Source organism: Macrobrachium nipponense, chromosome 7, assembly GCF_015104395.2.
Source record: "Macrobrachium nipponense isolate FS-2020 chromosome 7, ASM1510439v2, whole genome shotgun sequence".
In the NCBI taxonomy this organism is placed as follows: domain Eukaryota; kingdom Metazoa; phylum Arthropoda; class Malacostraca; order Decapoda; family Palaemonidae; genus Macrobrachium; species Macrobrachium nipponense.
In genome coordinates, this window is record NC_061109.1 from 46017577 (window position 1) to 46041926 (window position 24350).

The window sequence follows — 24350 nt, forward strand, 5'->3', positions numbered from 1 at the left end:
GGGCCTCAGATTCCGTGTTCCGACAAGATGGAACTGCTCCTAATCAAATGTTTCTCTTGGTCCTAAATGATCAAAAGGACAAGGGAAATTTTGGGCTTTAGAATCTGGAATCAAATTCTATGAAGACTCGCCACTGGGTTCTGGCCAGCATAGTATGTTTGGCAAAAGAACTAAAGCCTTTTATTCCTGGATCAACGCTTTCAGATAGAGGTTTCGTTGTCCGGGTAATGTATTGACATTGTCATCTACAGAAGAAGACAAGGTTTAAACGTTTACTGACAGAGTCTTTGGAACGCGATGAGGGCTCAAACTACTTCCCAAAAGGGTCAGAGAGATACATTCAAGAGCTAGAAATCAGGAGTCCTACCAATTTCAGCTCAGAATCTCTTTAAGCTTCCAGGCTCCTTCCCTTCCTTCGGACAAGGATAGGGAAGCTTCTGCAACGAGAAAACTCATCAACATTTAGGAGGAGAACTCGTTAGCAACGGAAGTATTCAATAAGGATCCTCCTCGGAGGAAGACTTGTCTCTCGGACTTTTAGATCTCCTATCGTCTACTGGATGTAGCTGACTAAATTTTGATGAATGTGCAGGAGCAATTAGCGTCTTTGGTAGGAGTACTTTCTAAAGAGCCTACTCGTAAAAAGGATGACAGGCTTCCGATTAAGAGATCCAAATACCGATCTCCTGTCGGGCGCGACGAACCCTACAGGGGAGTTGTCGCACAAGCGGCCATCTCTGGGGGGAGCGGTGCGTTAGGCAGGCGAGACGTGGGAAAGGAAGTAACTCCTGCCAAGCGTCTGGCGCCAACTAGGAGCCAGGCGCCAAGTAGGCGCAAAGAGCCTGACTTTACTGTAGATCGTTCTAGGCCCAGATCTTCATCCAAGCAACAAGAGCCAACTGGAGAAGAGAGAACTCCTGATAGGAGTATACCGCCCGCTAAGCGCAATATACTTGCCATTCGAAAGGCGCATTCCATGAGCGATACTCCTACCAAGCCACAGGAGTATTCGGAACTAGATGCGCCTTCCATAGGTCAGGAGTATTTGGGAAGAGATACTCCTGCCAGGCGCCTTGAGTACTCTGACCTCGATACTCCTCCCAGGCGCCAGGAGTATTCTAGACTTTTTACTCCTACCAGGCGCCAGGAGTATTCGAAGCGCGATGTGCCTACCAAGCGCCAGGATTATTCTGAGCTTAATACTCCTAACAGGCGCCAGGAGTATTTGGAGCGAGATGCGCCTTCCAGACGGCAGGAGTATTCGAGGAGTGTTACGACTGTCAGGCGCCAGGAGTATTCCAAACAGGATACTCCTCGCGCCAGCCAGGCGCGAGGCGCCAGCCAGGCGCAAGCCAGGACGCTAGGCTTCATCCAGATGAGATCCAGTTCAAAGAAAGTCCTAGTCTTCTTTGAAACAATGGTGATCTCTAAAGCACTTCATAAGTGACTTGATGATACCTTCAAATAGCTGAGAATTTAAAAGCTCATGAAGTGCGAGCTTTTGCAAATTCTTGTTCTTTTTGTAACAATATGTCAGGAAGACATATTAGCTTTAACATATGAGAGATGCAACTATGTGTTGACTGCTCATTACACGAAGGACTTCAAGTTAACCTACGGGAGATCCTTCTCTCTTGGTTTATACGTATCAGCGGATACGTTGCTGGGATAAGGAGCCGACACTGATCCTTTAATAATGAGTTGAATTTATTTTAACTTAGTGATTTTTTTTGAGGTTTGAAAGGAGTTTGGGGGATAACTCTTTTTCAATTTTAGCGCGAACCCTCATGTTAGGAACAGGTGATCGGGATCGGTGTTGCGCTCCTTAGTTATGCCAATAGGCATAGGCATGTTGTCATATAAGCGGATTAGCACCCATTGACAAATGCCAATTAGGCTCGACCAAGTAAGTGGATAAGACCCCATCGGTAGACCCACAAGAACTCTTGGCCACAGATCACTATCTTGCTAAGGCTCTTGAGACAAAGCAGACTCCTATGCAATAGCTAGGAAGTCGACCCTTCGTCTAGAAACACAGAGGAACCAAGGTCTATAAATACCTACAACACATGTTGTTTACCTGTCTAGTCAGGAGTTAGCTGTCTCTTGCCCTCCACCAAAGGGTGTCAATCAGCTATGTATATATCTGACAGGTAAGTTGAATGTATGAAAATGATATTGTTATGATACAATAAAGTTTCATACATACTTACCTGGCAGATATATACGATTGAAGACCCACCCAGCCTCCCCGCAGGAGACAGGTGGAAGAGAGAATCTGATTAGAAAACGGGAATGGTTCCTAGTCCTGCCACCCAGCGGCAGGCCGGTAGATCACCTGACCTACCTGTAGCGTGTGCCGCGAAATTCGAATTTCTGTCGGGGACGACGGAGTCGATAGCTATGTATATATCTGCCAGGTAAGTATGTATGAAACTTTATTGTATCATAACAATATCATTTTTTTTTATTGTATGTATTGCATTTACTCATTTCAAATAATTATTAAGTAACCATTAACTATAATAAACAAACAAAAAAAAGCTTCCAAACGTCTGTTTACATCCAGCACTTATGAGTATCGAACGATCGCCAAGCAATCACTTTTACACAGTAAGCCATAAATTTTCATTATCTCTCTTCAACTACTGAAACTTCCAAACAGTATAATAACCATTCATTTCTATTCTTTATTCCATAAATTTTCATTATCTCTCTTCAACTACTGAAACTACCAAACAGTATAATAACCATTCATTTCTATTCTTTATTCTATCTTTACCTAATGTTTTTTTTTATTAAATGTATTGCATGAATACTAAGTTTTTCAATTTACAGCAACCTTTTACCAATAGAATACTTAAAGCACAAGGGGTAGATGCTGACCAATAGGAGAGCAGGACCTTATGGGGTGACTAGCATCAGGAACCAATGGGAGAGCGGGAGGATGGTGGCGAGTTTACTCAGTTGGCGGCGCGGGAGTTTTAAAATTGTTCTCGGTGGTCCGGGCGAATCTCGGGACTTTATAGCAACAACCTTTCGTATCTTGAAAACTTTTCGTATGTAGAGCAGTAAAATTTTTCGTATTGGCTTTCGTAATTTGGATTTTTCGTAAGTTGAGCCTTTCGTATCTCGAGGTACTACTATACTACATAAAGAATTGACTGACTTGAGTGGTTGGCAGGTAAAACCTCATAAGAGGAAGGGGAGCTGGATTTTTGGAGGGGCTTAAGAGGAATTCATCACGTTACCCGACAGACTATATAGTGGTGCCAATGTATTGTTTTTGCCCTGCAACTGTTTAAATTGAGTTAAAAAGATTTTTTTTTTTTAAATTGCATATTTTAAGGCGCCTAAATTATTGTTTAGTTATGAAAGTGCCCAAGTTGATTTTGAGACTGCTAAGTAAGTTAGGAACTCTTAGTTATCATGATGATTGCAAAGATGAATCCCATTTGTTTTAGAAAATATTAACCCTAGAATAAATTTGTTTGTGAGTACCAATTTGTGTTAATGATAGTCACTAGCTTTCAAACAGCAGTTGTTCCTACACTATATGCAAACCGTCGGTCCTTTACTATAGGAATTACTTAAGGTGTAGCCCGGACATAGCCGCTGAATTCTTTGACATGGCGGTTTGGTAGTTAACTACCAGTCCCAGCGTGAGTGTAACAAATTTTTGTGTGTGTACGGAGTACTCTGTTTGGTCTATGACAGTGGGGGAAGTTTGCTAGGAGGAGGAAAGACATTAGAAAGACTATCTGTGATGGGAGTAAGAGACCTCCCACCACACCTAGGTACGTACTAACCTCACTTCTTCCTTTGTATTTACCAATCTCCTGACAATCTTCCCGTACTCGCTGTCGCCCCTTCAGGAGAGGCTTCATCTTCTTCTGTCCCATCCGACAAGTCAGAGAGGGAAGAAAAATGGGAAGGGGAGCTGTAGTTCCAGACCTGGTGATTGCCCCTTGGGGGCCTCCCCTCACTTCGAAGGTATACTTTGGAACGAGGGAGGGGTGACCCCTTTTATTAATATCTGAACTTTTTACTGCCGCAGGTGAGGTGTCAGACTTAGAACTAGCGTGGACTTCTTGGGGAATAGCTTATCATTCAAGGCTTGCTGTTACACCTCAATATGGGTGCCGGCAGCACACCTGGTATGGTCTTGTCACTTGACAAATTTATTGCCTACAGTGGTATGGGGACCAGATTATATCTACAGCTTATCATTGCTAGCTCATGTCCCGATGCCACAAAACATTCTGCTTGTTCCTGCATCTGTTCCTGCTCCTGTCCCTGGACCTGCCCGTGTACCAGCTCCTGGACCTGATGAGTCATCTGCCGCCCCTTGGGGGATCCTGACAACTCTACTGCAGAAGCTGTCGAAGAGGAAGGCAAAGAAGAAGAAGAATCCAAGAAAGTGTTGTCGTCTTCAGCTTCGTCTTTGTCCTCGTCGTCATTACCTGCTGCCTCCTTGCCTCCCATTTTGGAAGCTTCACGGCATACAAAGGGGAAAGTAGCTTCTCCACCCCTGAAGAATGTTTATGTCCCGTTGGAGGGACTACCAATGACCGGACTGGTAGTTAACTACCAAACCGCCTTGTTAAAGAATTCAGCGGCCGTGTCCAGGCTATGCCTTAAGTAATTCCTATAGTAAAGGACCGAGGGTTTGTGTATAGCGTAGAAACAACTGCTGTTTGAAAGCTAGTGACTCATTAGTGCAAATTGGTACTCACAAACAAATTTATTCTAGGGTTAATATTTCCTAAAATAAAAGGGATTCATCTTTGCAATCATCATGATAACTAGGAGTTCCTAACTTACTTAGCAGTCTCAAAATCAACTTGGGCACTTCCATAACTCAACACTTCAGTTTAAGCACCTCTCATGGACTCTCCTGCTTCTTTGGAAGCAGGGACTGAGACGCTGTCCCCAGGGACCAGGATCTCTGGGGCCTCTGGAGCTCAAACCAAGGTTTGTTCTCCAGCCTCTGCTAACAAGGGTACTGCTGGAGGGACAGGGACCGTGTCAGAGTCTCATTCACGAGAGTCTCCAAATATATGACCACCTTGGAGGAGGTACATCCACAGTCAATGAAGGGGAGTTCTCTCCTCACCATGGCAGTGGCACGGGGCAAGAGTAGGGGTCAAGCCATGGCTCAGACCCACCTGTGAAGACCAAGCTTGGTTCTTCTACAGGGGCCAAGAGCCAGGATCGATGTTGCTGTTCTTTGGAGTAAGGCATATGGAGAACTAAGAGGAGGTCCCCTGTACAGCCCTCTTCGTATAAGGTTTTTGACCTCAAAGAGGGCTGGGTTGCGTCGTGAGAACGATGCACAACCTGTCTGGTAGGGACCCCACCGGACATACGCCCACGTCGTTGAGGAAGGATCTAAGGGATTTGGTGAGGTTCTCTCTCAGGGGAGAGTTGATCAGGAAGACCAGTCTCTCAAAGGGCTCGAAAGTCCTCTACCCAGAGACTCGGACACCCCTGAGATTCAGAGGACTTTTGCAGTGATTGTAGTGCTGATATGTCAGCATGACGATCTTAGGGAAATACCATGGCCTTCTCTATTGAGGGAATGCTCCAATTGTCTCGAAGCCTTTTGAGGTACCCAAGAGGGAACCCAAGGCCTTGACGGGGCTGCTGTGGTTGGGCCTGGCCGAAGGTGTATTGGAACAGGTGAATGACCTTGTCCCTAGACAAGAGAATTCACTTAAGTCCAATCATTAGGACAAGCTACTTCCTCCTCCTCCTCTACCTGCACGATCTAGCAGAGGCATGGCTCCCACCAGGGCTCCTGCTAGCAGAGGCGCTGCTATCACCAGTGCTGCTACCAGTACCAGTTTTGCTACCTGTACCAGTCCTGCTAGCACACACCCTTGTAGAAGCCTCTACCAACAACCAGGTCCAGGTTTATCTGGTTCCTACCAGGCACTAGACAGCTAACCTAATTCTCAAGAGACAAGATGGTGTCCTCTCTTGAGTTACAAGGTCCCTTTGCCCGAAGTCGGTACTGGTTTTTACGAACAGACCCCTGCTGGATTCCACCTCTCTCTTAACAAAGGACAGGTAGATGCTACAATAGCCAAGCACAGGGAAAATCTCTCGCTGGCTCTCCTGCTTCTTCAGAAGTGGGAACCGAGACACTGTCTCTAGGGACCAAGGTCTCAAAGGCATCTGGAGCTCGAACCAAGGTTTGTTCTCCAGCCTCCTCCCCCAAGGGCTCTATGCTCGAGGGACAGGGACCGTGTTGGGGTCTCGTTAGTTAGCATTTCCGAATGTACGACCACACAAGGAGGACGTACATCCACAGTCAATGAAGGGGTCTCTCCTTGCCATGGCAGTGGCACGGGGCGAGACCAGGGACCAAGCTGTGGCTTGGACCCACCTGTCAAGACCAAGATTGGTTCCTCTACAAGAGGAGGTCCTCTATATGGCCTTCTTCACTGAAGGTTTCGACCCCGAAGAGGGCTGGAATGTGTCGGGAGGATGATGCAAGTCCTCGCCAAGCTGCTGGCAGCGTCACTGGTAGCCACAGCTCTGGTAGCCAAGATGCTGCTAGTCACGTCACTGCTAGCCACATCACTGCTTGCAATGGCACTGCTACAGCAAGGCAAGAACCTCTACATGTACCTCAGGAAAGCATCTTGCCAAGGCGATCATGCTCTCCTAGACCCACGCCCTTGCTGTCATCGCTGGTTGACACAAGGACACGACTCATCCAGCCCAACAGCAGCGCTGTTAGGGGGAATGAAGGCATCCATCCTCCTCTCCTATTCCCTCTGCTTCCTCGGGCTACACTAGGAGAAGAAGTATATAGAAGACGCTGAGCAAGACACTATAGAAGTTGGGTCGGACTGGTCCCCAGGATTCGACAGACGGGTCTTTCTCGTAGAGAAGACCTTTGGGGGGGGGGATGGAGACCAGCAATAGATCTTTCTCCCCTGAACCGATTTTTAGCCAGATTCAGTTCAAGATGGAGGTAACACAGACAATGTTTTTTTCTATCAGGGAGAATGACTTCATGCTGATGGTGGACTTATGTAATGATAGCTAGGAGAATGTTAGGAATAGCATAAATATAAAAGAAAGAGAACCATTAATAGATAAGTGATAGACAGAGAAAGAGAGAGAGAAAACGAATAATAGAGAAACGAGAGAGAGAGAGAGAGAGAGAGAGATACTTGTCCTTGGTGGATTATGACTTAGTGAGTCACAGGACGTAGGCGAGACTGCAGTTACAACAAAGGCAGGGTTGTTATCAATCATGAACCCATGAAAACTCTCACCTGTGACCTGATCTTTCACCTCGCACCGGAAAGGCTCAACTTCCGGGACTTCCGGCAACTTGAAAGCGCCACTCTCAAGAGGAGGGATTAGCAATTAGCCACACCCAAGAGGGGGCCAGTGAAGAAGAATCAAGAATCAGGTGGGAACAGAAACAAAGGACCGCTTGAAGGTGGACCTAGAAGACTGGCAATAGCTGGAAGCAGTTAAAGCAAGAGAAAGAAAAGAACCACCCAAACAACTGTTCTGAAAAGAAGGTCAGATACCCAGAGCAGTAGCGGTCAAGATAAACTTCATTTCGATTCGTAGTCTTAATTGTTAAACTTATATTGTTACTATAGTTCTAATGTGTGAATGAAGAAAGAAACCTGCATTGCATCTCGCTTAAAACCCTCCTGAGAGACTATAGCAACTAAAAATAAATAAATCAAGAAACAATAAAGGATCTATAAACTAAAACAAATAAGAAAGAAGATCATTACACTTGGAGGATGCGTATTTCCAGATACCCATCCACAAATCCTCATGCAAGTACCTCCACTTCGTCCTTGCAGAGATGGTCTACCAATTCAGAACACACTGTTTCAGACTCGACTGCTCCCCAGGTGTTCCTAAGTGTTCAACCTAGTCTCAGCTTGGACGCATTCGCACAAATTACGTCTTTTGAGGTATCTCGACAATTGGCTGGTCCTGGCGAACCACGCAAACTCCCGTTTGCGGTTGATACAGGATGGGAATCGACTCCTCAGGTTTATCCAGGATCTGAGAGATCCTGATTAATCACGAGAAGTCCGATTTCGACCCCAAGCAGGGGACGTGGTACCTGGGCATGCTGATAAACAAGAGTTCCCCTGGAACTCTCATACCAGCACGTTCAAGGGGGGCCCAGTGTGGTGGTTCCTGTTCTGACAGGAACAACCTGCTCGGCTCTGGCTGGTCGTGATAGGTCGTCTGTTGTCTCTGAAGAATTGAATGCATCAACCAAGGATGGAGCGCACACCTGGAGGAGTTACGGACTGCATGGGTGTGGGAACTTCACGACAAGCACCTTCACATCATCCTGAAACTCAAGGCAGCCTTCTTGGTTCTCCAAGAGTTATGGGAACATGTGATAGGGGACACTGCAGTAGTGGCGCACATCAACAAGCAAGAGGGATTCACCTCTCTAAAGCTTCATCAATTGACAGTGCAGGTGCACGAGTGGGCTACAGCACATTCGATAGAGTTGTCAGCCAGATACATTCCAGGCAAGAGGAATGTAATGGCAGACAAACTCACCTGCCAAAATCAGGTGGTAGGGACTGAGCGGTCTCTTCACCAAGACGTGGCGGAAAGGTTGTTCAGCCTTTGGGGGCGTCCAGCCAGACTTACCCGCCACCTGATTCAACAGGAAGCGAAATAGCTTCTATTCCGTTGTTCTGGACCCATGGGCAGCTGTGGAGGACGTGTTCCAACATCAGTGGGACATCCTCAAAATTTACGCTTTTCCCTTATTCTATCTGATTCAAGCAGTGATCGGCAGGGCGCTGATCACCCCAAATCTTGAAGGATTCTGGTGGCACTCAAATGGCCTCAGGCCGTTTGATATCTCGAGCTTCTGGCTCTTCCCCCATGGCAGAACCTGCTGTGCCAGCCACAGGCCAAACAATACCATGTTATTCCTGTGTCTTCACGGCTGGAGGATATCCACCATCTCTTGTGAGCGAGACTATTTTACTTCCGAGCAGACAGAGATGGCAGGACCTCAGATGGTCCTCTGCAGTATACCAGAGAAAGTGGGCCGTCTTCTGTTGTTGGTGTCATAGACAGGGTATCTCTCCGGTCAGAGCCACTCTTCAACAGGTCATGGATTTCCTCGTCTCCCTTTGCCAAGAGAAACTCTCTCCCATCTCAACTGTAAAGACTACTGAGCTGCACTGGTCTTAGTCTTGAAGCTGAAGGGTATTGAGATCTTGTTTTCTTTCGAGATATCATTACTCATAGGAGTTTCGAGAGGTCTTGCCCACCCAGGGAACTAAGACCTCCTGAGTGGGACGGGAATCTCATGTTGCGGAGCCTGACTAGCGCCCTGTATGACCCCCTTCGAGAGTACTCAGACAGGGATCTGACCATCAAGACAGTCCTTTTGCTTGCCCTGGCATTGGCGAAGAGAGTGGGCGAACTGCATGGTTTCTTATGACGTAATAGTGGGTGGGGATCAGTTACACTTGACTCTGTCCCGAACTTCAGAGTGAAGAATCAGAATCCAGCAGCCCCTGACGCCAGATTCAAGTCCTTCACCATCCCCTCCCTAAGCAACTTCATTTATGATGATGGCTTCGAGAGACAATCAGGAAGGCATGCTCTGCTGCTGCTGATGACGGTACACTTTGTCAGAAGAGTTCATGAGGTTAAGGGTACTGCCCCATTCCCTCACATTCCATAGAACCTGTCGGTTCATTAGGTTTTGAAGACAGGGGTCTGGGCACATCAGACCACCTTCTCTTTCATTACCTTTGGGATATTACCCACAGGTCCTTGGACACTTCCTTGGGACCAGTGGTGGCTGCTCAACAGGTTGTGTAACTTAACCCAGCTCCTAAACTGAACAGGATTGCATTTTGCCTCGTTTTACGGTACGTTTGAGCATGACTGTGGAGAGACTGGCTCCCCATTCTTCCTACTCTTTCCCTTCAGGTAGAGTAATGTGGACCGTTACATGCTGGATCGAGCAATCGATGCAGTTAATACACTCCTTGGAGTAACCTGTCTTATTTGATTTGATTAGTTAATAGAAGTAATATCCGCCCCTTCCCTTCACAAGGCAGGGAAGAGAGACCTGGACATAAGACACACTCATAACTTGTATTTGCCTTAATGTCTCCGAAATAATGGTTCTTAGCTTTCTCCTAAGGGGGACATACATTCTCCTCCTTATGAGTAAATCCAGAAGACGACTATGATCTTGCAGTTTTTTTTAACTCCGATCAAAAGTCAGTGGCTGGATTCCCTTCCTCGCTCTTACGACCAGGAAGGAAATCTCAGGTAGGCTGAACCCCAGTTCACTGGCGATCACTCAGATTTCACTCACCAATCATCGAGTCTTCCTGTAGTAAAGGACTGAGGGTTTGTATATAGCGTAGGATATCACTCGAAACCAAGACGCCAACCATGATATCTCAATGTACATTCGAAAAAAAATTATTAGCTTTTGCTACAAATTCACTTACATGATATACGAATTATTCCATTACTGGTAATTCCTGTTATCACTTAAAACTTGTTTTATCATTCTATCATGTCTTTATCCCATATTAACCTGTAATAATTACAAAAATAACGATAAGAGATAGTAGTTATCGAAAGCCGGTCACGAAACACTCAAAACCAACGCCGAGACTGAAGTTTTGCCGGGAATTTTTGCTTTTTTCCACGTCATAAACCTTTTAACCAATTAAGTAACGGGATTCTAATGATGTCATTGTGATGTAATAACATTTAGCCAATGACACTCAAGTATTGATACGGCATCATAGAGCACGGTACTGGTGTAAGAAATCTGTCTCTAAAAGTATTGGCGCGCGGTTCAAATCGGGCCACTAAAGTGGCTCAGCGTCGGGAGTTGGAAAGCCAGAAAAGTGGCTCCTCGTCTTTAGGGGGTTAAGTAATTCCTATAGTAAAGGACCTCAGGTCTGTATAGCTAGGAAAAATATAATTTACTTTTAAAGATTGTGATTTTAATATGTAGGACTTTTTTAGTTTCTAAAAGATTCCCATACTATTTGAACCAAAAGTTTCATTTTATTGTTAGGTCTGTACATACCCCTAGACCCAAAACCTAAGCTAACTGGGACACTCATTTACTCCATTTTGATTGATGTCCATTATTAACTTTTTTAACTAATTTATAATGGCTATTTCAGACTCAGATATTTTATATTTATTTAAACATATGAGAAGTATTTTATAAGAATTAGAAATAATTGCAATTGTACTAATTTTCATCAAGTCAAATGGTACTATGATTTTAATGAAATTCAATATCATAGACTGTATGGGTTGTTCAAGTAAATGAAAAGTGCTGTAGCTTGATTAAAGGCAATTTTAAAAAGGCATATTTCTTAGCAAGAGAAATTTGTAATCTTATATTTATTGAAAAGCTATCCACCCCAGCTGGAGTGTAATATGGTGTGTGTTGTTTAAACAGAAAAGAAGATAATTCCTATAGGTGCATGTTTACTTCAAAGTAACTTTTATATTAGTTTCTGTGTGAAATTAACTGAACTTCATAAAATTGTAATGGAAAAATTGGTTAGAGAAAATTAATTACTCTATTTGCAGAGTTCTTAGTAGATTGTATAAAAAATTTTGGAAAGATGGAAAAAATCTGCTTGTTGCATTTTGATCACGAGAGTTTCAAGGGGATAAATGATGCTAGTTAATCTTATCTTTACTAATTTAAAAATAAATAAGTTTTTTATATTGTAATTGAAGGTCGAGGAAGAGATACTGGTTTCTTCAGGCTCGGCAGAGAAGCAAGAATATGGTCTGGATGGCAGCAGTGCAGATGGTAATAAAAATGGAAGTGGCAGTAGTAGCAACATCAGCAAGAAAGCAGTGTGCTCCGAATTAAATGTAACTGAATCTGCAACAGGAGATGTCGAGGTGAGATTAATTTGGTTCTACGCTGAAAAATTATGTGTATTTAAAACAATGTTAAGGGTTATTATATGCAAAAATGATGTAAGGCTTCAGTTCCAAGGTATTTTAAGTATGCAGTATACGTATATTAGTTTGTTAGGAAAATATACATTATTTCTTTTGTTATAGACCAGCTGTATAAGAGCTGAGAATGTAAGCTTAGTGATATGGTTAAACTATTTTTTATATTTTACCTAGTATAATGTTCTTGTTTGTGTATAGAAGCCTGACTTTCAGTGTACCAGTCTTCAGAAAACCTGATAATTTTCCAGGTTTCACAAGTAGAGTATTTGCTCTGTTTCCATTTGGGCTATTCAGAAAAACTGTTTGGAGCAAAAATTTGAGTCATTTTGTCCATTCAGTTAATTTTGAGTGAATGGCATTATTCTATGGAGGCTCATCTCCTCCCATTGGGCTCTGCAGCTTCTTTCTTGCACCTAGGAGAAAGATGAAGTAGTAAATGAAGCAGATTGAATATACGTATTACATTTATAAGGCTAGTGTGCTGGCTCGCAAATCTGTGATTTGTAGGTAAAGCAACACTACAAAAAGAAGTGCATGCTGTGGTACACTTATATATTGCTATTCACTTTCGTGTCAAAACAGCAGTTACAAAATGTCAGCAAACCTAATTGTGAACAAAATTCTTTTTTGTGGTATGCAGTGACATCCAAAGATGGCAAGTATAGTAGGGAATGAAATAGCACCCTGAAAGGATACAATGCTTGGTAAATTCTTGCCACAAAAGTACAAAGTATACAATAACATTACAGTTTCAATTGATAAATAGTAATCCAATGCTTGGTAAATTCTTGCCACAAAAGTACAGTGTACAATAACATTACAGTTTCAATTGATAAATAGTAATCCAATGCTTGGTAAATTCTTGCTACAAAAGTACAAAGTATACAATAACATTACAGTTGCAATTGATAAATAGTAATCCAATGCTTGGTAAATTCTTGCCACAAAAGTACGAAGTATACAATTACATTACAGTTTCAATTGATAAATAGTAATCAAATGCTTGGTAAATTCTTGCCACAAAAGTACAAAGTATACAATATCATTACAGTTTCAATTGATAAATAGTAATCCAATGCTTAGTAAATTCTTGCCACAAAAGTAGAAAGTATACAATAAAATTACAGTTTCAATTGATAAGTAGTAATCCAATGTTTGGTAAATTCTTGTTACAAAAGTACAAATAGTAATAGAAATTTACCATTTATCAGTTGTTTGCATATGTTTCACCTGTTTCTTAGTGAAATGTTGCAAATTTCACATTTTGTAGTGTATACTCCTGCATCTGGTCTATAATTACACTGTATATGGTATTCCTGATGGGATTGTTGTAATTGAACACTTTGCAACCATGTTATGACAAGGCAATACTATTATGATTATCTTATTCAAAAAATGGATGGCAGTTAGAATATGCAAGGACAGCATACACTGTATAAAAGAGCCACAATTTAAATTACATATCCTTTGACTAGGTGGTCAATAAGCCTAAAAAACTAAAGAATTTTGTTTAGTAATGATTAAAAAGATGGGTATTGTCTAGGTATTCCTTTGTACAGCAAGTTATGATAATTGTACCATCTTTACTTATTGGAAGTTTATAAAAGTGTCAGATGAGATCAAATTCAGAAATTTTTATAAATGCATGAAATACTAATGAGCTTTATTATAAGAATGAAAATGATGAATAAATGAATTGAAGATTAAACATAGAAGAGGAATTCTGACTAGCAACTGAGGTCAACCCTTATGCTTATGTTTATAAAGAATATCAGAATAGCCATAATTTCAACTTCTGAATTTTAAAGATATAAAATATTAAGAATCTGGTTTCCAGTATAAAATTAACCTTCTGGCCAGTCAGTCAATTAATCAGATTCTAGCTTTAAAGATAAACCCTATCTCTAAGGAGTTTAGCTAATTTTAGTAAAAAAAATTTCAGATCTGACCCCATATTTTTAACTGAAATTACTTAAAAGTTTAATTTGTTACTACTATTTTAAAGTAAAAGTTCATGTTAGCCATCTAATTAATGTTAATAAAACCATTAGATGTAATATACTAAGAGGAATTTCTGTCATTGATTTATTCTCATATACTTTCAGATCATCAATGCTACTCTTCTTATGAAACTTCTACAAGGAAATCCCAATATAACAAATAGATCAATAGCTGCCCCCTGTCATCTGATATATTTCTTCAGTCCATATTGTCCTTTCTCAGTGGCAGGTTCTCCTTATGTCAATGCAATGGCACGCTCCCTCAAAAACATCCCTGTTTATGGTCTAGATAGCATCGAACATCATAGGTAAGCACTACTTTCCCTGGTCATGTTACATGTAACAAGAGAACACCTAAGAAACATGATATATTCAACTTTAACTAGAATTCAGATATAAACTGTTGCTAAAGGTTAACTTTTAAATGATTTAAGATCAAACCAAACCTTTATTAAAAGCTTTGACTTAAATTTACATTCACGTGCACTGGCTTCAAGTTTGTAAACATGACTCGGCCTATATTTTTGTTCCCAGTCTGTATGTATAATTTATAACATGGCTTTAAATTACCTGTCTCTTTACTGCAAGTAAAATGCTTCTGACCCTATGCAAAGGCCTCTTAAGATTTATTATTTTAATTGTGGTAGTTTTGAATGACTGGAAGTAGGATTTCTATATTGCTCTTTATTATGGTTTTCTCAGAATAAATCTCTGTGCTTTGACTGGTGTTGCTGAATATGTAGAGAATATAATAGTCATTAGTGTATTTAAAAATTGCCAGATTAGTAATTTTGCTGGATTACAGAGTAGTTAGGTTAGAACTTTTAATAAAATTGATTTTATGAAAAATTGCTTCAGAAAGACTTAAAAAATATCATCAGTTTGAAAGATCATGCAAGCAACATAGTCTTTTTTACAGAACAAAAAATATATACAAAATTGCCTTAATTCTGACTCCAAAAGTAAACTTCAAAGTAACGATGAAAATCTTTCAGATTCACAAAAAAAAAAAAAAAAATATATATATTGTAAAATTTAATTTCTTACATCAAACTAAATAATACAAAGTAAATCTCAACTTTATCTTTTACTTGGCTTATTGGTTGGAATAAAATGATAAAACTTATGGAGCTGTTGATTCAGATGTTTGGTGGCAAGGTAACCTTCACATTCTGGCAATCGTATTTGTTTTGTTTTCTCTTCTCTCTTCTCTCCATGTAAATCATTACTGTATTGCTTCATCTGGGATTCCATGAACTTTGAGGTGGCATTTTAAATGAAACTGGAGTTTACTCACTTCTTTGCAAAGTTTGTAGTGCTTCACTGCATTGTTTTCTGAAACAGAACAAAGTAACTCATAAAGTTGCATAAATATTTTTTATGACGATGAAAAACTTTCAAAAACAATTAGATTGAGGTGGATGAATCCAGACTGAGAAAAGATTGGCAGTAACATATATAGTACTTACTACAGCCAGCGCAATAACAGCAGTACAGCAACAACAGTAACTATCCAACATCAGCAACAGAATATTTCTTTCTTATGAAAAGCATACATGCATTTTGATATTAATAGCTGTAATCTTCCCTAACACCCAGTTGGCATTTCTCCTAAAGTTCCTTCATTTTTAAAATTTTTAATTAAATCATATTTATTATTGTGTGGCAAAAGCCAGTGAAAACCCAGTTTGAGAAAACTTAATAAAACCTTAGTAACTAACTCCAAAAACCCATTATGTATGTTTAGAATAAAATCTTGGTAACTAACTCCAAAAACCCATTATGTATGTTTAGACATTCTTCACCTAAGCCTAGTGTACAATAGTAAAATGTAATGTTTAGGGGAAGTGCTCAAAATATTGATTTACATTAGGAAGGCAAACATCAAAATTACTCCTAGCTTCTCCCTCTTCTTATTTTAAAATGAAACTTCAGCTGTCTCTGGGCCTAGTCTGGGAGTCTGCCTTGAGCCTTATGCTGTTGTGACTTATTTTCTTATTTACTCAATAAGGTACTCATTAGCGCTGAGGCAGCTACTTTATTTTTTAAAAATAAAATTTATAGTCTCACTTAAATATTGGTTTGGAAATTTTCTGCATATAACTTTGTAGTTATGAACACATAGTTGTTCATCAAGACTGTGTAAATAGAACCAATTATATTTATGAATTATTACTACTACAGGCAGTCCCCGGGTTACGACGGTCTCGGCTTACGACGTTCTGAGGTTGCGACGCTTTTCAATTATATTCATCAGACCTTTATTTCCAGGGTTACGACGCCTACAACACTCATCTGGCAGATGAAATATGACACCAAAAATGCAAAATAATCAATATTTGAGGGTTTTTTTGATGGAAAAATGACATAAGAATGCAGTTTACATAGTTTTCAATGCACCCAAAGCATTAAAAGTAAGGTTTGTTCATGAAACTTACCTGACAGATATATATATAGCTGTATTTTCTGAAGTCCGACAGAATTTAAAAATTCGCGGCACACGCAGTGGGCGGCCAGGTGGTAGTACCCATTCCCGCCGTGGGAGGCGGATATCAGGAACTATTCCCATTTTCTATTCATATTTTTTCTGTCGCCGGTCGGTAAACAACTGTTTACAGACCTCCGCCTAGGATTTTGAAAACTTCATTAGCCGCTTAAGTATCCTAATTATTCTTTCGATTATTAATTGGATTTGTGGCTAGGCATACGCTATCGTAAATTTTTTCATTGCATTTGATGTCTGAAGCTAGTTAGCCTAGTTTCAGACTTTGTTGTCTGCATGGTAAGGTGAGGTTACCGGAACTTTCGGTAGACACTCGCTTAGTATATATGACGTTTACATGTTTTCTTTGCATAAGTTCAATGTAATTAGTGTAATGTGTGACTGATTACGGAAGAAGGAGGATTCATGTACGCATTTTAGAGCGTGTTAGAATCAGGAGTTTTCCTCCACATTATCTTGATAAAACTATAGAAAGGTAAACAGAAGTTAGAAATAATGAACCTTCTAACCTCCTGTAGATTTTATTTTGCCTAACCCTGTGGTATGGCTTACGGGCCTAGAAGAAGTGTCTGCTAGAGGATTACATCAAGTAATCTTAGACTAAAGTGCTCGCTCTCCAATCAGTGTTGTGAAGTGTAGTGCCCCTTGTGTTGTGGAGGGGGCGTCAGATCGGCCCCACCCCTAATGCCTCTAGGCCTGGACCTCTGTCGGACTCCCAGGACTCAGGGAGAGGGCATGTCGAAAGCCGCAAGAGGGGTGGTTACGGGGGCTCCCCACCGATCTGGCGTCCCTTCGGCAGAACCTGTTGACGCTTCCCAGGCTGCTAAAGATCGTGCACGTGCACGAATCTTGAAGGATTGCTTCTCGTCCTCCGAGGCGTCCTCCCCGCGCAAGGGTTGGAGCTCTCGGAAGGACTCGCAGCCCTCTAAGAAGCTTTAGAGGAAAAAGGATCGCTTCACGTGCCTCTCTCTCGTTAGGAGGGAACGTCAGATCGGCCCCATAACGCCTCTAGCCTAGACCTCTGTCGGACTCCCAGGAAACCAGGGAGAGGGCATGTCAAAAGCCGAAGGAAGGTTACGGGTTTTTCATGCTGATCTGGCTTCCTTTCGGCAGGTCCTGTTGTCGCTGCCCAGGCTGCCGAAGATCGAGCACGTGCACGAATCTTGAAGGATTGCTTCTCGTCCTCCGAGGCGTCCTCCCCACACAGGGGTTGGAGCTCTCGGATGGACTCGCGCCCCCTAAAGAAGCTTTAGAGAAGAGGACGCTTCACGTCCTCTCTCTCTCGTCACGAGAGGATGAAAGAGTCCTGTGCCCGGTCAGGGCTCTCGAGTTAATTTTTAACATAAACGCGGAAGTAAGAGGTCCTTCGGGTAATGTATGGTGCTTCAGGTAAAGAGACCCAACATTTACCCTTTTCGAAGAATGCACTGGCTCTTTTCCTAAGGGAAATATTAAGGAGGCTCATTCATCTTGCCAGAAGAGTGATTTGAGCCTCCTGCGAGTGAACGCTCATGAAGTTAGAGCTGTTTCAACCTCGCTAGCATTCCAAAAGGATTTGGTCTAGATTCCACCTTTTGGAGGAGCAACTCAGTATTCGTCTCCTCTCCTAATGGCGCTCCGTATACGTTATGTAACGTTCGCTTTACTTCGAAAAAGCAAGCTGATAAGTTTGACGTCCGGCAAGCTGCTTTGCACAGTCAAACAACTTATGTCTCTGGTTCGGCATAAGAAGGGCAATTTAGACGTGAAGAAGTTTTTGGAGGTGCTCGACGTCCTATAGTGGAGACATTCTCCAGGACGCTCGGCAAGCACCTTGCGAGGGTGTCTTTCGGACGCTCGGCGTTCCTTTGCTGAGTGCGTTTCTGGAGATGGTCTTTTGCATTACTAAGACGCAAGTTGTCGCACAGGCGGCCACTGTCTTTGTAAGAAGGTATGAAGGTCTTTAAGGCCCGTCTTGAAGACGAAAGCCATACGTCTTCCTTTAGTGTTCACACACTTCAGGAGCCGTGCGGCTCTCATGGCGACTCGCATGAGGACGTCCCTTGAAAATATTTCAACGTCATATGCAAAACGCGGTTCGTCGTAACAGAGATTTTGGAAAGGTCGCTCGCCAGGACGCCTCTTGGCGGGCCTTGCATGCATCAGGGCACTCAACGAGTTCCTCTCTGAAACGTCGTTCAGAAGACTTGGTGTTCTCTGCTCAGACACGCTCGTAGCTAAGCAGGACGTTTTTTTTGAGGACGCTCAGCAGGACGCTTTCCAGGACGCTAAGCAGGACGCTTTTGAGGACGCTCGGCAGGACGCTTTTGAGGACGCTCAGCAGGACGCTTATGAGGACGCGTGGACATTCGCCAGGACGCTTCGGTGGAAGCTCGGCAGGACGCTTTGCGAGAGTAAAGGCGTCTTATTTGCTGTTCACGACGTTTCTTAGGACGCTTGACGCTTTATAAACGCTCGTCAAGACGAGGTTTTTTTCAGGACTCTCCACAGGACATTCCTTTACAGAAAAAAGGATTCGGAGTTAGCGGAGAGACATACCCGAATTTTTTTCTTCGATCCCTCTTTCCTCTTCATCGATTTCTCTGAGAATCGGGAAGATTATATACTCGGATTCCTGGGTGACTTTCGGTCATGTTAAAGGGTTTTCCCCTATTAGCAAAGTGCTAATAGTTTTGTCAAGTAAGGACGTTTTCCCCATTGTCAAGATATTAAACGTTTTGTCATTTAAGTGGGGGACCCCTCATAAATGGGGTAGTTCTCATTGACATAGATTTTAACGTTTTTATCGTTTAAGCGGATAAACTCGTTAACAAATTTCGGAAGAGCTCTCATTCATTTTCAGAGGCTCATCCGGGGAGTAAGAAAAAGACTTGTAGACTAGATCCAGGAAGTCTTATGTCCAATATCATAAGAACATTGAACGGTCCTTTTCGATCCTCAGTTCTCTCTTGATGATCTCTATTCGAATATTACTCCCTTTTCTTGGAAAAGAGTCTTGGTAAAGAGTCAAGGAGTTCTTTTAAAAAAGCCTCATTCATTAGAGCGTGGACAGTCGTTTTCCTTTCTTTCTCTCTTCCTCGTCGAGGAAAGATGTAGTAGAGAATTCGATGTTCAAATTACTACAATACTTATGTAGTTTATCTTTGCGTCATTTTGCTAACGCATGGGTCAAGTCATATACGCATATCGTATTTACCTCTGCGGATAGAAGCCGAAAGAACTGTTGTTCTAATGTATTTATTTGAAACACTCCCTTCAACCTTCCAAGAGTTTTCGGAGTAAGAACAACTCTTCAGGTATTGTTACGACAACACCGACTCAGCTTCTGTTTTTAGCGAATTCTGTTTCGTTTAAATAGGCCTGCTTGAGAGTTTCCTTTTGCTCGATAATATCATACCTATTCCTTCGTAAAGGGAGTAGCTGGCAACTCAGGCAGTTAGTATTCTGTTCACCATTGAAGCTTTCCTTCGAGGAAGACTTCTCCTTCACTCTCTTTGATAGAGATCGAAGGTGGTCGATCTCCAATCCTTATTTTGTTTTCTTGAAGGAAAGAATTTAGGATGGAGATCGTTGTTCAGAATCCTATAAATATACTACGTATATTAACCTCGCGACATGATTCTACTAAGCAGTTGAATTGTCCGAGGGGTAGGCGCATATCCTAGTTATTCTACAGATTGCGACTTAGACGAGAAGTATTCTAATTGAACTGCAACTCTGGGTTGCCTGCAACCTCCCAGGAGTTTGTTTCAATTTTATATACTTATGGTTTTGTCACGACAACACCATTTCAACTTTTATATTTACCGAAATTCGTTTCGCCTAAATATAATTGCTCGAGCATATCTTTTTATGCTCGGTGGTTCTAGCCGAACGCATTCCTTTGTGGAATATGGATTACCTGGCAACTCAGGATGACGAGTCAGCGGGAGCTCAAGCTCAGCTACTGCGTATTGAACTGCCTGATAGCAGCTCAGTATCAGCTGGGCCTCCGAGATGCACGGTACGTTATGTCTCTCTCTCTCTCCTGCTTTGATTGACTACCGAACCGTATCTCTGCCCAACAATCATGGACTTAGGTCTCTGATTAACGGGGTTTCTCGCAATTATGAAGGACCATCTACTGCTGTGACGATAGATTCCATCGCCTTCGATATTGCGAGAATTTTCAACAGAGATATCTCTTAGACTCTTTCATCTTTCTGTTTAACGCACGGTAACAGAAGTCTGTAAAGTCTCCCGCTGCATCGCACTGCGATAATGCGAATGATTTTGCAGACATCTGGGTTTGTCTTTAAAATATCTCATATTCGTAGGTGTACAATTGTTCATTGTTCAACCCGAATTAACAGATATGTCAAAAGACATCGCCTACTCTCCGACCTGACAGCTCTACTTCCAAATGTTCAGCCCATGAGAAGCAGTTCTTCAGGCAGCTTTCCCCTGTGTTTTCATTACTGAAGAACGCCCCGCTTTCATTGCAACTACGACTTCTCACCGGACAGCAATGAAATAGCGGTTAGCGTTTTCAGTCATTTGTAGGCACGGGTTCAGAATCTTGAGAATCCTTCTCTCGATTTGTCTGTGAAGACGTAGGTTGCATTCAATATCTACCTTCGTCTTCAACGGTACAGAGCGATAAGATCTTCAAGAGTAATGGCAGCCTCTTGGCCAAGGCAAAGCAGTGCTGCCTATTTTCAGTGTTCAATCGGAGGAGGCCGTTTCTGGAGATAGTGAAGGGAAATGACTGTTCCTCCACCTCGACCTCTGTGAAGTTCCTTATGGTTCTATCTTTCCGTCTGAAGTATGAGATAAGCTAGAAGTCCTAACTATTGTAGAATATGCAAATATGTTGTTGACGGCCTCTAGGCTCAGAGATTCGGTTCTGTCAAACAACAAAGCTTCACGATCTTTGAGGTCTGTGGAGATCTTAAAATTCTCTGGATCAAAGGTTCCGGCATGGAACTTAGACGTAGTCTGAGTTTCTGATGCCAAAAGCAATTCGAACCTATCCTTTCTGCGAACTTAATACACGTGACCAGAAAGGCTAATATTCTAACCGCTCTAGCCACGGCAAAGAGGGTTAGTGAGGTTTTAGCCATCATCAGAGGTTTTGGCTTTAAAGGACATAATGCGGTCTGTCCTCTAAGCATTCCGTTTCTTGATAAGAACGAAAACCTGTCTAACCCTTGACCCGAAGGCTTGGAGACCAAGGGTATGACACAAATTATTGGGCAAGGGCATTAGAGAGTCCTGTGCCCTGTAGGGTCTCTCAAGTTTTATCTTGATAAAACTATAGAAAGTCAAGGTCAAACGGACAATCTGCGGTGTTCCGTAAAAAAGACCAGACTGGTTCATGTCCAAAAAACACCCTGGCATTATAGCCAAGGAGTTCTTTTAAGAGGTCTCATTCATTGTGTTTGCATAAAGATTTGGAGATTTTTTCTTAATATGAATGCTCAAGAGGTGACGGGCGGGCCTCGGAAGCATTTCAACAGAGCATGACACTCAGTAACATCCTGAGTGCCACGCTTAGGAACGAAGGCAACTCTGTGTTCTTCTTCAACTCCCGACAATCTGCGGTGTCCGTAAAGACCAGACTGGTTCATGTCCAAGAACACCCTGGCATTATAGCCAAGGAGTTCTTTTTAAGAGGTCTCATTCATTATGTTTGCATAAAGATTTGAGATTTTTTCTTAATATGAATGCTCAAGAGGTGAGGGCGCGGCCTCGGAAGCATTTCAACAGAGCGTGACACTCAGTAACATCCTGAGTGCCACGCTTTAGCGAAGCAACTCTGTGTTCGCTTCAACTCCCGACACTCCCAGACGGGATGTGAAGACGAACATTTCAGATCCGTAAGTCGCTAGGACATACCTATCCGTAGATATATTATTGGGGGCAGGAAGCAACACGAATCCTATCCTATAGAAAAGGGATAGGTGTGCTTTTAACTTTGAAGGGTTGGTCGCTTGAGGCGCGTTCCTTTTCTTTAGCCTAGAAGTTATGGAACTAACTTTGATAGGTTAGGTCAGGTGGTGGTTTTAGCTTCGTTGCCCTCAGAAGTATGGTCATATGGTCTAGGTCACATTGTGGTCACGCCCCCGTTGACAGATCATTTAGAGCGCACCAGCATTACAGGTCTCTACCTCGCTGGCAACTCTAGTAACGCAGAAGCAGACTTTGGTGACAGTAATCACGAAGTCGGCTATGCTAACAGGTGAGGAACTAAGATGTATATCATCTACTTAATTTAAGTTTCCCAAAAAATCCTATTCTGTCTCTTCCCACCATCCGAAGGTGGGATTCAGCTATATATATATCTGTCAGGTAAGTTTCATGAACAAAATGTTATTGTTATAATACAATTAAGTTTGTTCATACTTACCTGGCAGATATATATAATTAAAGTGCCCACCCACCTCCCCTCAGGAGACAGTGGCACTGATAAAATATGAATAGAAAATGGGAATAGTTCCTGATATCCGCCTCCCACGGCGGGAATGGGTACTACCACCTGGCCGCCCACTGCGTGTGCCGCGAATTTTTAAATTCTGTCGGACTTCAGAAAATACAGCTATATATATATCTGCCAGATAAGTATGAACAAACTTAATTGTATTATAACAATAACATTTTTCTTAGGATTTTTGACGATGTTCCGGCTTACGACGATTTTCGGCTTACGACGCGTCTCAAGAACGGAACCCCCGTCATAACCCGGGGGACTGCCTGTATTCAGTTTAATGAGACCACTAAGTCACATTTCTAGACTAGTAGGTGTTGTTCCCATGAATGTTCTTGATTAAGAGAAGAAAAAAAGCATTCAAAAATTAAATACACCAAGGGAAATGGATGCAAAGAAGAAACTTAAGTAGTATTTTAAGTGAAAATACACTCTAATCTTTATAAAACTGCATAGGTGATTCAAGGAAAAGTTTATTGTTAATAGTAAATAAAAGAAAATATTCCTGTAACACACTGGTGGTTTCGGCAGTTTGTCAATAAGTATTTTTTTTTCAGCTTAATGTAGGGTAGGTAAGAAATGGGTAAACATGGTAAACTTGTGTTAAAAGAGTAAATTATTGAACTAATCACAGTTTCTGTAGAACATTACTTAAAACTTGGTTTTGAACATTACTTAAAACTTGGTTTTGAACATTACTTAAAACTTGGTTTTGATGATGGGACTTCCCATGTGGGAAATTCCCATCTTCCCAGTAACTGGGGAACACTTAATTTCAACTGAGATCCTTATCACTTATGTAGGTTGAGGGGCAATGTGAAATTCAGTGTCACGGATAAACCATGTTCAGTCTTGCCTTGCCAAAGTAGAGTTTTTTGTGGTGTTAATCTGTGGGCCAGGGTCTGAAACTCTACAGTTAACTTTAGTTCCTGTATTTCTCCCTGGTTCTTCAAATAATCTTCACACATCAGTCTTATAAAACTCCATTTCTCTAACAATGTGCTTTGTCAAGTTAGGTTTTCTTCTTTATTTAAGTTGCCATCCTCTTCATGTATTTCTCTACTTTTTTACCAGATTTGCTCTGTCAAGAACTTATCACCTTTCATAAAAATCAAATCCTTTCTCTTAGTTATATCTATAGTAAAAGCAATCTGTTTCAGCTTTCCACACTTATGTTATTAACCTATCTGTGAAATGTTTTGGCATTTTGTGTTCTGTATTTTTTCTTGATCCTTTGCATTATTAGTTATGATGCCCAGTACTACAATATCAGCTCTCCCTAATGGTTTTTCTCTTCAAAGCTGTGTTTCCCTGTTACATCCTCAAAACCAATAGTTCTACAGTCGATCCCCACCTATTCGCGGTTTTAGATTTGTAGCTTCACCTA

General features: G+C 41.9%; 1 protein-coding gene and 1 long non-coding RNA gene across 4 annotated transcripts in view; one reads left to right on the forward strand and one right to left on the reverse strand.

The window, feature by feature from the left end:
- The window catches only part of LOC135217526 (thioredoxin domain-containing protein 15-like), a 245586-nt gene that overhangs the window by 195112 nt on the left and 26124 nt on the right, over positions 1–24350 (forward strand). For all 3 annotated transcript variants that reach the window (XM_064253493.1, XM_064253491.1, XM_064253492.1), the window contains 2 exons: positions 11764–11934; positions 14100–14302. In XM_064253493.1, the coding sequence (XP_064109563.1) occupies positions 11764–11934; positions 14100–14302 (374 nt within the window). The remainder of the gene's footprint in view (positions 1–11763; positions 11935–14099; positions 14303–24350) is intronic.
- Positions 14296–24350, reverse strand: part of LOC135217529 (uncharacterized) — a 252182-nt gene continuing 242127 nt past the window's right edge. Inside the window, exon 3 of the long non-coding RNA XR_010315160.1 lies at positions 14296–15329. This is a non-coding gene — a long non-coding RNA (uncharacterized LOC135217529). The remainder of the gene's footprint in view (positions 15330–24350) is intronic.